Source organism: Schistocerca cancellata, chromosome 2 (assembly GCF_023864275.1).
Source record: "Schistocerca cancellata isolate TAMUIC-IGC-003103 chromosome 2, iqSchCanc2.1, whole genome shotgun sequence".
Classification (NCBI taxonomy): domain Eukaryota; kingdom Metazoa; phylum Arthropoda; class Insecta; order Orthoptera; family Acrididae; genus Schistocerca; species Schistocerca cancellata.
In genome coordinates this window covers 647,425,471-647,439,802 of record NC_064627.1, presented here as the reverse complement: position 1 = coordinate 647,439,802, position 14,332 = coordinate 647,425,471, and the positions used below count along the sequence as shown (strand labels likewise).

At 41.7% G+C, this 14,332-nt stretch overlaps 1 protein-coding gene across 1 annotated transcript in view; it reads right to left on the bottom strand.

The window, feature by feature from the left end:
* LOC126162319 (tyrosine aminotransferase) overlaps nucleotides 1-13,912 on the bottom strand; it is a 216,559-nt gene extending 202,647 nt beyond the window's left edge. Inside the window, exon 1 of the mRNA XM_049918743.1 lies at nucleotides 13,747-13,912. Within this exon, the coding sequence (XP_049774700.1) occupies nucleotides 13,747-13,912 (166 nt within the window). The remainder of the gene's footprint in view (nucleotides 1-13,746) is intronic.
* Between the last annotated feature and the right edge of the window lie 420 nt (nucleotides 13,913-14,332).

Sequence of the window (14,332 nt, the reverse complement as noted above, 5' to 3'; positions counted from 1 at the left end):
AGCGGCGTAATAAGCTGCTGCCAGCCCGCCCCCTTTAGGGGGAATCGAAACTCAATAAAGAAGAAAAAAAAATCGGCGAGTACTGGCGCTGTCGGACCTCACTGCTGCTCCTTCCCAACTGAACTCCGACACACGACGACCCGGAAATACTAGAGGTCGCGCCAAAGATAGTACCACAGTACTCGCTATCGATAAACGCCGCTGCTGCCACTCACGGACAGACAAAGCGAGCAAACGTAGTGGCGCTGGTGAACGGACTGAGAAAACGAGAGGTCGCAAGCCGAATACACGACGCCAACCTGTCACAGGCACAAACACGAGCCGGGGCACGGCTCAGCCACGTCCTTTCTGCCATTCCATCACGTCTTCAAGTCGACCTGTCTTAGCGCGCTGATTCCATACAACCGACTGGCACATACTCAACTCTTCACTGTCATGACGCGTGTCAACTGTCGAGCGTCACATGACTGCAGTATTAGCTAGCTGTCACGGGGGTCACTAATTTTTTTTCGGTGTGCTTTAGTTCTTTATTAATGCAACACTTGTTTCAATTTGTGTAAATGTCGAATGTGCATATCATCATCTGGCAGCACGGCTGGTGTGCAGTTGAATACTTCCGTAGAAATAGGTTTGTAGTTTATTTTTTAGTAAAAATTGTCACTTGAACAAGCAGTCGGATTATCCATTTCCCTGAATTTTCAGTCGTATTTTTCTTACAACTTCACACATTAGTCGTCATTGTTTCAATGCCTTTCCTTTTGCAAGGCCACACACAGTAACGGCAATTAACAAACGCATCGCCAATCTGGTCCGGATCCTTTGCTCCACGAAACATCGACGCCACCGCGAAATAGCGGAGCTCGTCTGCTTTCTGAGAATCGAGACGCGTCTATGCGCGAATTCGATGATCGAGCGACTTACGTGACGTCATTGCTGAATTACTCAACAGAGGGGGCATATGTCATTGAGGGAATGATTGACCAGAGAGAAAAACTGTAGTTAAAGATAAAGTAATCCAGGTACGAGTAATATCCTTACGGAAACCGTAGAAATCTGTGTGAAGAGCCAGCCAGGGAAAAAAATAGCGTAGAGATCATTATAGTTGAGAACTGTAAAAGGATCAGAGAAGCAAAGTGTTGCACAACATTCAGTGATGCATTTTCATTGTCCTCCGATTGCGCCTTAATCGTTGTTAAAGAAAGTCGTAAGTGAACCGCAGAATGAGTGGTCGAAGTGAAAAACAAGTTTTATTGCATAAGTTTGCATCGTATTTCGGTTCTAAGGTTCGTGAGCACTGGTCACTATAGAGTGGTCTGATGGCGGGGCGGCCTGAATTGGAAGCAAAATATGTGGACCATTTATCATATGCAGAATAAACCAGTCATTAATCCGGTTGTTTCATCTGCTTTCTCCAATTTATTTATTTTTTGTATAGCATATTCCGGCGTTCCCCAAGGAAGTGTTATAGGCTCACTATTGTTTCTGATCTATATTAACGACATAGGAGACAATCTGTGTAGCCGTCTTAGATTGTTTGCAGATGATGCTGTCATTTACCGTCTTGTAAAGTCATCAGATGATCAAAACGACTTGCAAAATGATTTAGATAAGATATCTGTATGGTGCGAAAAGTGGCAATTGACCCTGAATAAAGAAAAGTGTGAAGTTATTCACATGAGTACTAAAAGGAATCAGCTAAATTTTGATCACGCGATAAGTCACACAAATCTGAGGGCTTTAAATTCAACTAAATACTTAGGGATGACAATTACAAATAACCTAAACTGGAACGATCACATAGATAATGTTGTGGGTAGAATAAACCAAAGCCTGCGATTCATTGGCGGAACACTTATAAGGTGCAACAGGTCTACCAAAGAGACTGCTTACACTACGCTTGTCCGCCCTATTCTGGAGTATTGCTGTGCGGTGTGGGATCCGCATCAGGTGGGACTGACGGATGACATCGAAAAAGTACAAAGAAGGACAGCTCGTTTTGTATTATCGCGAAAGAGGGGATATAGTATCATAGACATGATACGTGTATTGGAGTGGCAATGATTAAAACAAAGGCGATTTTCGTTGCGACGGGATCTTCTCATGAAATTTCAATCACCAGTTTCTCCCTCGATTGCGAAAACATTCTGTTGGCACCCACCTAAATAGGGAGAAATGATCATCAAGACAAAATAATAGAAATCAGGGCTCGCACAGAAAAATTTAAGTACTCTTTTTTCCCACGTGCCGTTCGAGAGTGGAACGATAGAGAGACAGCAAGAAGGTGGTTCATTGAACCCTCTGCCAGGCACTTTATTGTGAATAGCAGTGTAATCACGTAGACGTAGATGTAAATATATTTTATTTTGCATCTCTGATCAGCTGGCTTCTTTGTACAAGACATTATTTGATCACATTGTAAGACCTATATTATTACAGTCACATTTAAATCAATTTATTAGCAACGAAATTTACTAAAGATTAAAAGCAAGTAGATAGGGAAAAGGTGACGGCAGCTGACTTTCTAGTTGTTTACAGCTAAAGAAGTCAAGGTGAAGCGAGGCACGTAACTGCGCATAAGACATCACGACATGTTGTAAGGCAGCCACGTCCATGGATATAAGCAATCATATGATCATATAAGCAATCATATGATCACTGTACATATTCGCACATCTCGCGCGGCAACTCGTTCTGTTGATGTCTGTTGTTAGCCCAAATCCATGTGTTGCTCGATTTAGTTTTCTGTCAAATTTAATTCACGTCAGACGAATGCTGGAACAGCTCTTCAAAAGATGCAGTTCGTGTTCCACAACTCGTTTTCGACTGTAGGGGGTACTGAACAAACTGCATCCAGGTATTAAAAAAATTCAGACTAACGCTACAGTAAAGGGCACGGGGTTTTGTGATAATTTTATAGCCATTACAGAATAACATGAAGATTGATTGGAACGAATCAATAGGATTCACAAAACTACATTTGATTTATATGGAAAATTGAATACTCAAAGGGTCCTGATGTGGAGATCTGAGAATCGACGACATGCGACGGACCACCAGCTGTACTAGATTTACTCTTGCATTCAGAGCATTCTCAAGTAACTTCAACTGGCTGTTCCATTACGCCGTTTCACACAGCGGCCCTGCTTTTAAAAAGGGTCGGACTCTCCGCGTAGCAGCACTTGCAGCTACCGTACAGCAGGTTTCTGCATTCCTCCGACCAGTGTCCGCAGGAAACTACGACGATACTGTGCCGTCCTGTAGTCACCAAATTGAAATAAGATCCGCAGTGCCCTTACAGTGAGTTCAACACGAAGCGTTTGGCGCGGCCTGTGTCAGGCAGGCCGCTAGAGATAGCGGGCCCCACTTGGCCGGATGAAGGCAATGTGTTCGGATACGGGGATCAGACAAACGGTGCTCTTCCACTGAGGTCGAATATCAAGACAACATAAAAGAATTTTTTGACATTTAAAATGACGTACGGAGCCCCGATTTCCATCGCCAAGAGATCACAACATACATCTACTCAGAAGGGTAATAGGGGTCCAGTACAGGGAACAAGGTTTATTCACAACTCTTACAGAAACCAGATTGCAGTTACAAGAGTCGATGAACATAAAGTGAAAGTAGAGTTTGAGAAGAAAATGACACAGGGCTGTAGTCTATGCGCGATGTTATTCGATCTGTATATTGAACAAGCAGGGAAGGAAACCAGCGAGAAATTTGAAAAGGTTTCAGGGAGAAGAACAAAAACTTTCAGGTTTGTCGATGACATTGTAATTCTGTCAGAGTCGGGTCTTGAAAAGAAGCTAAAAGACGAACATCAACAAAACTAAGACAAGGGCAGTGGAATATAGGCAAATTAAATCAGACAGAGCTGAGGAAATCAGATTAGAAAGTGAGCCCCTACAAGCAGTAGATGTGTTATGCTATTTGAGCAGCAAAATGGCTGATGGTTGCGGAAGGGGAGAGGTATATAAAATGCAGATTGTAAATAGCTAGAAAAGCGTTTGTGAAAAAGTGGCGCTTGCTAACACATACTATTAATATAAAAGTTAGGAAAGCTTTTTGTAGGTAGTTGTCTGGAATGAAGCCTCATACGGAAATGAAATGTGGATGGTAAACGGTATAGGCGAGAAGAGAACAGAAGCTTTTGAAATCTGCATGTACACAAGAATGCTGAAGATTAGGTGGGTAGATCAGTAATTACTGAGGAGGTACTGAATCGAACGGAGGAAAAAAAATGGTAGCTTTAGTAAAATAAGGGATCGGTTGACAGGACACGTCCTGTCAATTTGGTAATAGAGGGAAGTGGGGAGGGGGAGGGGGTGGGGTAAAAACTGTAGAGGGAGACCAATGGTTGAGTGTACCAAGCAGGTTAAAATAAACGTAGGGAGCACAAGGTATGTAGGGTTGAAGAGGCTCGTAGAGGATAGACTAGCGACAAGAGCTGCAACAAAGCTGTCATAGAACTGAAGACCACAACAACAAGAAATGGAAACATCTGTTAACGCCACAAGTTACGACAATGGAGGAGCAGCAGAATTTAATTTACGAACGAGACTAGGCACCTCAACACTAGCCTACAAACAAACCGCTTATCGCAGAAAGGAAAACAGTCCGAAATCTATAAGTTTAATTTTTTCGACGATTTGATCCTAAATCATTACGTTGTTTACCGCAGAAAGAGAACATGTTTGCACAATAACGCGGGTCTTTAATTTTCCGTTTATTGCAGATAGGGAACTAGTCTAGAACATGTTGCCTTTCTGCAGTAAACGGAGAGAATGGCCATCGCCGAGCTTCTGGTGTATAAGTTTAGAGCCTAAAAGTATTACACCTCCCTCAAATAAATCACTGCCAATTGTGCGAAGGGACCTAAACAAAATATTCGAATCTGTTTTGATTTCATGGGCAATATCTCTCTGCGTTTCATTCCTCTTCAGGACACCTACTACTTGAGACAATTTACCGTGAATGTTTTCGGTGTGCATAAACTAACTTCACGGAAACGACTGTTTTCATCTACAATGAAGGTGACGGAGGAAAGGGCCCAAATGAAGTGTGTACGATGTTGTACTGGCACATCCAAAATAATATCAACAAGGAGGTAAGAATGTTGTACATGTTAGGGGACAACTGTACAGGCCAGAACAAAAAATAATACTCTGGTTAGGATGATGATAGCGCTATGTGAGATCAAGAGAGACGTTGGCAGCACAGTAGATATAGGAGATATGCAAAGGCGATGAGGCGACCCTGCCTCAGAGGGAACGTAAGAAGTTAAATGTCTGTCAACTTCACAGTCATTAAACGACCTCCATCTGTGTAGGAACTATCCCAGAATTCGCCCGAATTGAATTAGAATCTTGGAAGCAAACTGAATCAGTAGAGCCGGATGTGGATTTGTGCTAAAATTCTCCTAAACCATCCTCGGCTATCCTAGGAAGCAAGCTTAAGACGTGAAGTCCAGACCTCAACAGAGCGAGTCGCCGCGAGGTGTGCGAATACATAAACCGGTCATGTGATAGTTAACGTTGGTACACGCGGCTGACTACCATGTGTCGTGGTGTTGTCTGGACAGAGTTACGTGCCTTGGTTCACAATGACTTCTTTAGTTGTAATCAACTATAGTTGCCATCATCTTTTGCTTACCTATCTGGCTTTAACTCATCAATCAATTTGGTCACTAATAAAATGACTGAAGTCTGATTGTCGTAAGCAATGATCAAGCATAGGTCTTACAATCTGATCATATAATGTCTCATACAAGGAAATCGTCTAATCAGTGATGTAAAGAAAACGACATGCAAAAATTAAATAAATTGGAAAAAGAAAATAAAACCACCGGAATCTTGATTGCTTTAGTCTACAGGTGGTAGATGGTGCAGTTTATTTTGCTTCACACTGAGGCCGCCCCGCCACCAGTCCACTCCAGAAATGAGTGCTGATGAAGCTTAAAACCGAAATGCGATCCAAATTAATCCAGTTAGATTTGTTATTAATATGAGTTTACTCGTTCTGCGAGCCACGCATGACTTTCTCTAACAATGTCTGATTGTGAGACACGATCAGAGGACAAGGGAATTACGCCACAGGGTGCCGCACAACAGTTTACTCTGCTGTACCATCTGAGAGCGTGCTGAAAAAGATTGCCTCCGAATTTGTCATGAGAAAATTCTTAAAGATTTTAAAATAAAACACACGTTATTAACATTCTACATATTTATCCTTGATGTCTACATATTTGCAGCTATCTGCCCTAGAGGGCTCCGAATTGTAGTGTATAACATGTCGGTATGTAACGTAACTATGCCGGTCTGTGAGAAACTGTGTGGTGTAATTGAGTTTAGCCGGCAGTGGTGGACGAGCGGTTCTAGGCGCTTCAGTCCGGAACCGCGTGACTGCTACGGTCGCAGGTTCGAACCCTGCCTCGGGCATGGATGTGTGTGATGTCCTTAGGTTAGTTAGGTTTAAGTAGTTCTAAGTTCTCGAGGACTGATGTTAAGTCCCATAGTGCTCAGAGCCATTTTTTTGTAATTGAGTTTCTAACCACAGACAGAGCACACTGAAAGACCTGAGTCGAAACAAGGCCCCCGGAGTAGACAACATTCCATTGGAAGTACTGACGGCCTTGGGAGAGCCAGTCCTGACAAAACTCTACCATCTGGTGAGCAAGATGTATGAAACAGGCGAAATACCCTCAGACTTCAAGAAGAATATAATAATTCCAATCCCAAAGGAAGCAGGTGTAGACAGATGTGAAAATTACCGAACAATCAGTTTAATAAGCCACAGTTGCAAAATACTAACATGAAGTCTTTACAGACGAATGGAAAAACTGGTAGAAGCCGACCTCGGGGAAGGTCAGTTTGGATTCCGTAGAAATACTGGAACACGTGAGGCAAACCTACGTTTCTAGCATTTGTAGACTTAGAGAAAGCTTTTGACAATGTTGACTGGAATACTCTGTTTCAAATTCTAATGGTGGCAGGGGTAAAATACAGGGAGCGAAAGGCTATTTATAATTTGTACAGACACCAGATGGCAGTTATAAGAACCGAGGGACATGAAAGGGAAGCAGTTGTTGGGAAGGGAGTAAGACAGGGCTGTAGCCTCTCCCCGTTGTTATTCAATCTGTATATTGAGCAAGTAGTAAAGGAAACAAAACAAAAATTTGGCGTAGGTATTAAAATGCAGGGAGAAGAAATAAAAACTTTGAGGTTCGCTGATGACATTTTAATTCTGTCAGAGACAGCAAACGACTTGGAAGAGCAGTTGAATGGAATGGATAACGTCTTGAAAGGAGGATATAAGATGAACATCAACAAAAGCAAAACGAGGATAATGGAATGTAGTCGAATTAAGTCTTGTGATGCTGAGAGAATTAGATTAGGAAATGAGACACTTAAAGTAGTAAAGGAGTTTTGCTATTTGGGGAGCAAAATAACAGATGACGGTCGAAGTAGAGAGGATATAAAATGTAGACTGGCAATGGCAAGGAAAGCGTTTCTGAAGAAGAGAAATTTGTTAACATCGAGTATAGAATTAAGCGTCAGGAAGTCATTTCTGAAAGTATTTGTATGGAGTGTAGCCATGTATGGAAGTGAAACATGGACAATAAATAGTTTGGACAAAAAGAGAATAGAAGCTTTCGAAATGTGGTGCTACAGAAGAATGCTGAAGATTAGATGTGTAGATCCCATAACTAATGAGGAAGTATTGAATAGGATTGGGGAGAAGAGAAGTTTGTGGCACAACTTGATCAGAAGAAGGGATCGGTTGGTAGGACATGTTCTGAGGCATCAAGGGATCACCAATCTAGTATTGGAGGGCAGCGTGGAGTGTAAAAATCGTAGAGGGAGACCAAGAGATGAATACACTAAGTAGATTCAGAAGGATGTAGGTTGCAGTAGGTACTGGGAGATGAAGAAGCTTGCACAGGATAGAGTAGCGTGGAGAGCTGCATCAAACCAGTCTCAGGACTGAAGACCACAACAACAACAACAACCACAGAAGAGATCGTTCAGATATGGAATATCGATTCCTTCACCAAGGCAATACCAGGTCACACACGATCGGTGCAACACCTGCAACAATCTGGCGCCTTGGGTTCAGTGTCATCGATCATCCTCCATACAGTCCCGACTTGGCGCCATCCGATTTTCATCTGTTTCCAAAATTTTAAGAATGCCTTCACGGACTTCACTTTGATAGTGAGGTTGTGGCTCCGTCAACAAAGTCAAAATTTCTACAGTGACGGTATCAACAAACTGGTCTCTCGTTGAGAGAAATGCATTCGTCACCAGTGTGATTGTCTTGAGAAATAAGTATGCAGATAAGAAGAATAAAGACATAGAATGTTAATAACGTTTGTTTTATTTAAAAGTTTTAAGAGTTTTCACATAAAAAAACGGAGGTATAATTTTCAGTATGCCCTCATATAATTGCTTGTACACTAAAAGCAAAGAGAGAATATTTATTTTTTATCGTTGGATATGAAATGTGCGGCAACTTGCTGTACCACAAGGGACAAGTAGCAGAATCAGAAATGAAATTCATCAGATACGTAACAAGTTACGAACTGAGCAGAAATGCCTACGTAAGTGCAGAAATAGGTTGTTCCATATGCAACAGAAAAGAGGGTGCAGTATGGAATGAAATGGAAAGAACAGCTAGCGCGCAACAAATACTGTACAGCAATCTCTCATGGGGAAAGGCAGGGGGTGAAAGTGAGAATTTATTTCGATTTTGCTACTGTTTACCCAAAAACTTATACGGTGTGCCCTAATTATTCCTTAGTCCTAGGTCGAGACCACGAAACAGAGCTTCTTGGATAGGAGATAACCGGTTCCTAATGCCAGTGACGAGCGGCAAATTCCACCGTGGGTGTTTGGATACCAACGCAGGAATCTCGACAGCGAACAGTTCCCAATCGTAGTACTGCGGCGTGACGTCCTTGATCAAACCCAAAACATTCCGAAAGTGGATAATCCACGTCTCAAGGCAGAATAATTTAGCTAAGCGACTGCCCAGAAATATTTCATCGATGGTAGACATGTGTCGGCCATCCCACAGCTTTCACTTCCATACTTACTGATTACAATACAAACATTATGCCGAACACATTTCCTTCATTTAACATTACGTATCATAGACGGTAGCAAAGTAGAATAAAAGTAACTTAATATAGGCAATGAATGGAACGAAATTGTGTCTGGAAAGCAACTACTGTGATAGAAATGGTCCTTGTTTCGAGATTTCCATCTTAATTTTTTGATCAAATTTCGGGTGACTATTACGTCATAAATCATGAATACCAATGAATCTAATTTGGGAGCTAGTCGCCACAGGCGTGGTGCAAGTCCGTCAAGGCCGTTCGGACTGGGTCCTTGGTGGCTCCGTAGCCGAACGTCGAGGACGCAGTCTGTGTTCTTGACGGAAACTGTAACTCTAACCCTTTTATCACAAAATTGTAGCCAGAAAACTGTTTTCAAGAATCGCCTGTACCCGAAGGGAATGCAATGGCATTCAATTTCATGTGTCTTTACTCCAGGTCAAATGCAGTAATACCTTGACATGCGTTACATAATGCCACCTTCCGTATTCCTTGTTATTAGCAACTAGAAATTAAAATATTATATGTGTGGTTTATGACGATGATGATAACACATTATTATGACTAATATTCAATCTATTTAACAATTATTGTTGCAATGTAGCGAAATGTTAACACTTCTGCTACATAAACATTTTTTTCAAAAAGATAATATCGATATGTGTGTGTGTGTTTACTTATCAATTAATTAATTTAAAATACATTAAGCATCGTATAAAAATAATTTGCCTGTAAATGATCTGCATGTAGCCATATTTTCGTTAAAAATATGTAATTTTTGTAAAATACTTCCCACAATCCTCATGACAGCGGTATACAACGAACATGATAAATGGCATATGAAAATAACTAGATAGTGTGGCGATGTTACGATGCTCTCTTGGGATAAGAAAATAAAGTAAAATAAAATAATTATTATTCTAATCACGAAATTATGTCTCCTTTTACTGATTCTCTGATGTGCGTATATTCTCATTATTTCAACCAATTCATGTAGCACATACATGCAGTTTCCATTGAACGGAAGATGCATTATTCGAAACACTGCAAATTTATGCCCAACGTAGGACACAGATGTAACGAAACTGAAATTGTCTTAAAAAGTAAGGATTTCTTCTACCCAGAGATTGGTTTAAATTTCATTGTGCCTTTTTAAACAGAGACCTATTGCAGATGTATACCCTTTATTTCCCTCCGAACTCAGTTCCGTGTTACATAACTAGTTGCAGCGTCTCAACTAGCAAACGTGGAATCTTACCCCAGTTCAATTTCACTTTCCTCGCATTCACAAAGAAATGCTATATGTGAAAGGCGTATTAACTGACGCAGAAATAACCGAAAGATTATACGTGGTCCAAACGTCAAATTTCTGGATTTGCAGTTTGATAGCCACGTGTCATATAGAGCTTATATAATCTTGTAATATTACAGAATATGAAGCTCTACTATAGATACATGAGAATGACGGAAGTTAAAGCTTCAAATATTTCAGGTTTATTACCTGTAAGTCGTAGACATTCGATATCCATTCCAAACGTGAATGGGATGCACCTTTTTAAGACTCGGAGAAATAAGAATACATTTGTAATGCCTCAGGACGCCCATAACCTAAAATTACCGCGAAACAATTTTGTAGCTGCAAACGGTGGAATAGAACACGGAAAAACGAGCGTACGGCGCTCAGGAAACGTCAGTGTCGTAAAGAGTTTTTGACTGCGTACCGAAGTATCTCCAAAACGTTTTTGTTTACGAACGAGAACTCGAGACTGAAGAAAAATATTGCCAATGAAGGAAGAAATAAGTGTTTTGTTGTTCTCTATGTTTACTCATAAAATACACAAAACTGAGCGCTCAATCAAGAAACGTAGAAGATGAGAGATGGAACAGAGACAACGGTAATAAAAACGATTTGCAGATACCTTACATTTATTTTCTGCATGAATCCTTTATGATGTTGGAAGACCTCGCATTGTAAACCGATGTGCCGAAGGTAACGAGAGGTGAAGACTCGAGCAGTATATCGTTCAAGTCGTAATTTACTTATTAAGTCAAGCTTTATTGGTTGTTATTTTTCGTGATAAGTCAATACCTGCGTTTTTGTGCGCTATAGAAATTCCAATATTTATTTATAAACTTTGTTACATACATTTTAAAGGTAGTGATAATTGTAGGAATAATGAAGTAACAGCGCTTATGAAGCACTGTTCCCAGTGCGAAGGTCCTCTATAGTACAAGAATTATACTCTACAAAAAGGTAAAGGAAATACGACAGATGACTTATCGCAAATAAGTGGCCAATTTAAATTTTACTTAACACTAGGAAGTATTTCATGTACTCCATTATGTTGGAGATAAAGTCTCAAAACGATTGTACAATTAAAATAATTGTACAATTAAAATAATGATAATAATACAGTGCAGTGTAAATTAAAAGGAAAACACGGCAGATGTTCGTACTCCATGAATATGGATCACTGTAATGTGAAATGATTGTTAAGAAACTGTGAACAGTACACAAAAAAATTACAGATTTAAAAGTTGTAAAAATGCTTTACATAGAGCATCGTATGTCTTTACATGACATATTGTTCAAAGATGTCGTAAGGTCTCTGTTCCTCAAGGACTGACTAGAGAGCAGAAAATAACAGTATCTTGTAAATGCAGTTTCGAGCGCAGAATGAGTATAAATTATTTTCGAAATGAAGCGCCTGAAACATCAGTTGCCGAATATTGGCAAGTATTGTGTTTATTTTCATAATGCAGAAGGAGACACCACATACCGTTAAACTGAATGTTCATCTGTTTGAAACTCTAAAGACTTTCTCATTTCCGAAATAATTCTTGACAAAGGAAGGCTTTGCCCCGTTCTGTTCTTTTGCCTTGTCACTCCAGAAAATGGTGGTATGTTTCACTTTCCACTCAAGAAATAACACTTGATTTTCCGAAAAGTTGTGCATTGTACTAATGCGTGTAGAAGCGTTTTACTACAGAATCGCTGATTATTGCAGCTCTTTATCCGAATCTTAATTGTCTAAGGTTTGATATTGCAGTTTCTGTGGCGTGTTACATCAACTTGTAGTCGTACAATTCCTTTGTATTCTACTATTAAAGGTATGTCTGAAAAGTAACGGCTATTCGGTTAGGAAAGATCACACAAAATGCAGACAAAACATTTGTGTAGAAAATCCCAGATATACAACATTTAATTTTTCGACGGAGTCACCATTATAATTCCAGCACTTTTGGTTGCCGTAGACAAGCCTTCTTAAGCCTGCTGCGTACTATTCAGCAGTACGGTATTTCACAAAGTCCAGAATCGAAGCCTCGTGAGCTTCACTATCTTCAGAACATTAACGGGCAAGTCATTTCATGCGGTGCTAGAAGAGTGTCAGCTATCCAAAGCATGACCGGAGAGCGATTAATTCCGAACGTTTTCCTGTGATAATTGGTGCAAGAGGAAAATCGGTGTACTGAAGAAAATCAAAGGTTTTCGAAGCATTTTTCTCTGTTTGCGGACTTTTCTATGTGTACTTGGGTAAGTCTCGTAGTATACAGAGATCCAGCACGGACGAACTAGTTTATCTTCTCGTCCATGAATGATCTGTATATGCTACTCCGCAAACCGATCACTGCAGACGGCGACATTTTCTGTGCATTGTGGCGTTATGTCTTTGGGGCGCGTTTGGTGGACAACTGGCAGTTGTGGAGCCAAGGAACAATTCGCTAAAAGCATATTTTTTAAATATACCAATTTACAGATATTTCAGCTGACTTACGGAGAATAAAATAGCATAAAAGTTAAGTGTCTATATAGGGCCATGGCATTCTATAAATTTACGACACATATTTAGCAAAGAATAATTTTTAATTTTTTCCCGACGGCTTGTCTATATGGACCGGTGACCTGCAGAGAACATTCCACCCACAAAGAGGCGCATATTCGCAGACTGAGCATACTTGGCAGCCAGCAACAAGTCCGACAGCATTGTAGATTGCACACGCAAAACTGACAACCACGGGAAATTGAATAAAGAAGATCCTCCTCTAAGAAAATAACAGAAAGACTAACTTTCCCGAACGGCAGCGGAAACGACTGATAGCATTTTCCAATTTACACACTCGCACAACCTTAGCCTTCGGATCTGTGTTGACAATCCTAGTGCCAAGCGAAATACTAATAATGGTGAGTGCAAAAAAATGATTCAAATGGCTCTGAGCACTATGGGACTTAACATCTGAGGTCATCAGTGCCCTAGAACTCAGAACTACTTAAACCTAACTAGCATAAGGACATCACACAATCCATGCCCGAAGCAGGATTCGAACCTGCGACCGTAGCGGTGGCGCGGTTCCAGACTGTAGCGCCTAGAACCGCTCGGCCACTCGGGCCGGCAAAGCGATGTGCTAAGCACTAATATAAACAAGTTACTATTTACATATTACACTTTTTTATAATTTGTTGTTATTATTGTTGCAGTCCTAGGGTCGACGGTGACAGCAAGCTATGTTTCGGGGATGGAAGACAGGGACAATCGAACCTCGGATCGGTGCATGGTAACTGGTACACCTTTCTCGGAAGAACAACACACTGACGTTGTAAGAACGCGGAACGTGGTAGGCGGCGGACTCACCTATGGAGAGCGCGATGAAGTGCTTGTCGGGGTTGGGCTCTATGGCCAGCTCCTCGACGATGGTGCGCAGCGGGTTGTGCGTCCTGCGCGCCACGCAGGAGGCGGGCACGCACGCCCAGTCGCCCCGCTGCGGCTGCGGCTGCTGCTGCGGCTGCTGTGGCTCCATGGCGCGCGGGCTGTGGCGGGCGGCTCTCCCGGCGGCCGCTTATATCGCGGGCAGCCGCCTCAGCCGGCAGCGGCGGGCCCAGCCCAGCCTCGCTGCGCCGCCTCCGGGCCCCGCGACGCCGTCGCAGCAACCACGAGCGCTGCCGACCACACGCGCACCTCAGCCCTTTCCTCAAAATACGGACATTTACACCGCTGGCAATTAAAAGTGAAACACCGTGCAACAACTAACGTCAAATGTACACGAAGTGGTCTGCTTGTTTGGATACGCACGAGATTAGCATTTCAGCGCAGCCGCACTAACGAGGAGAACACCGTAAGTGCCAGAACGCGATTTCCCAGAAACTTCGCTCAGTCAAAGAGGGGTCAAAATAAGCGATTATGTGTATCGGCTTATCCGTAGGCCGGCAGGAGTGTCCGA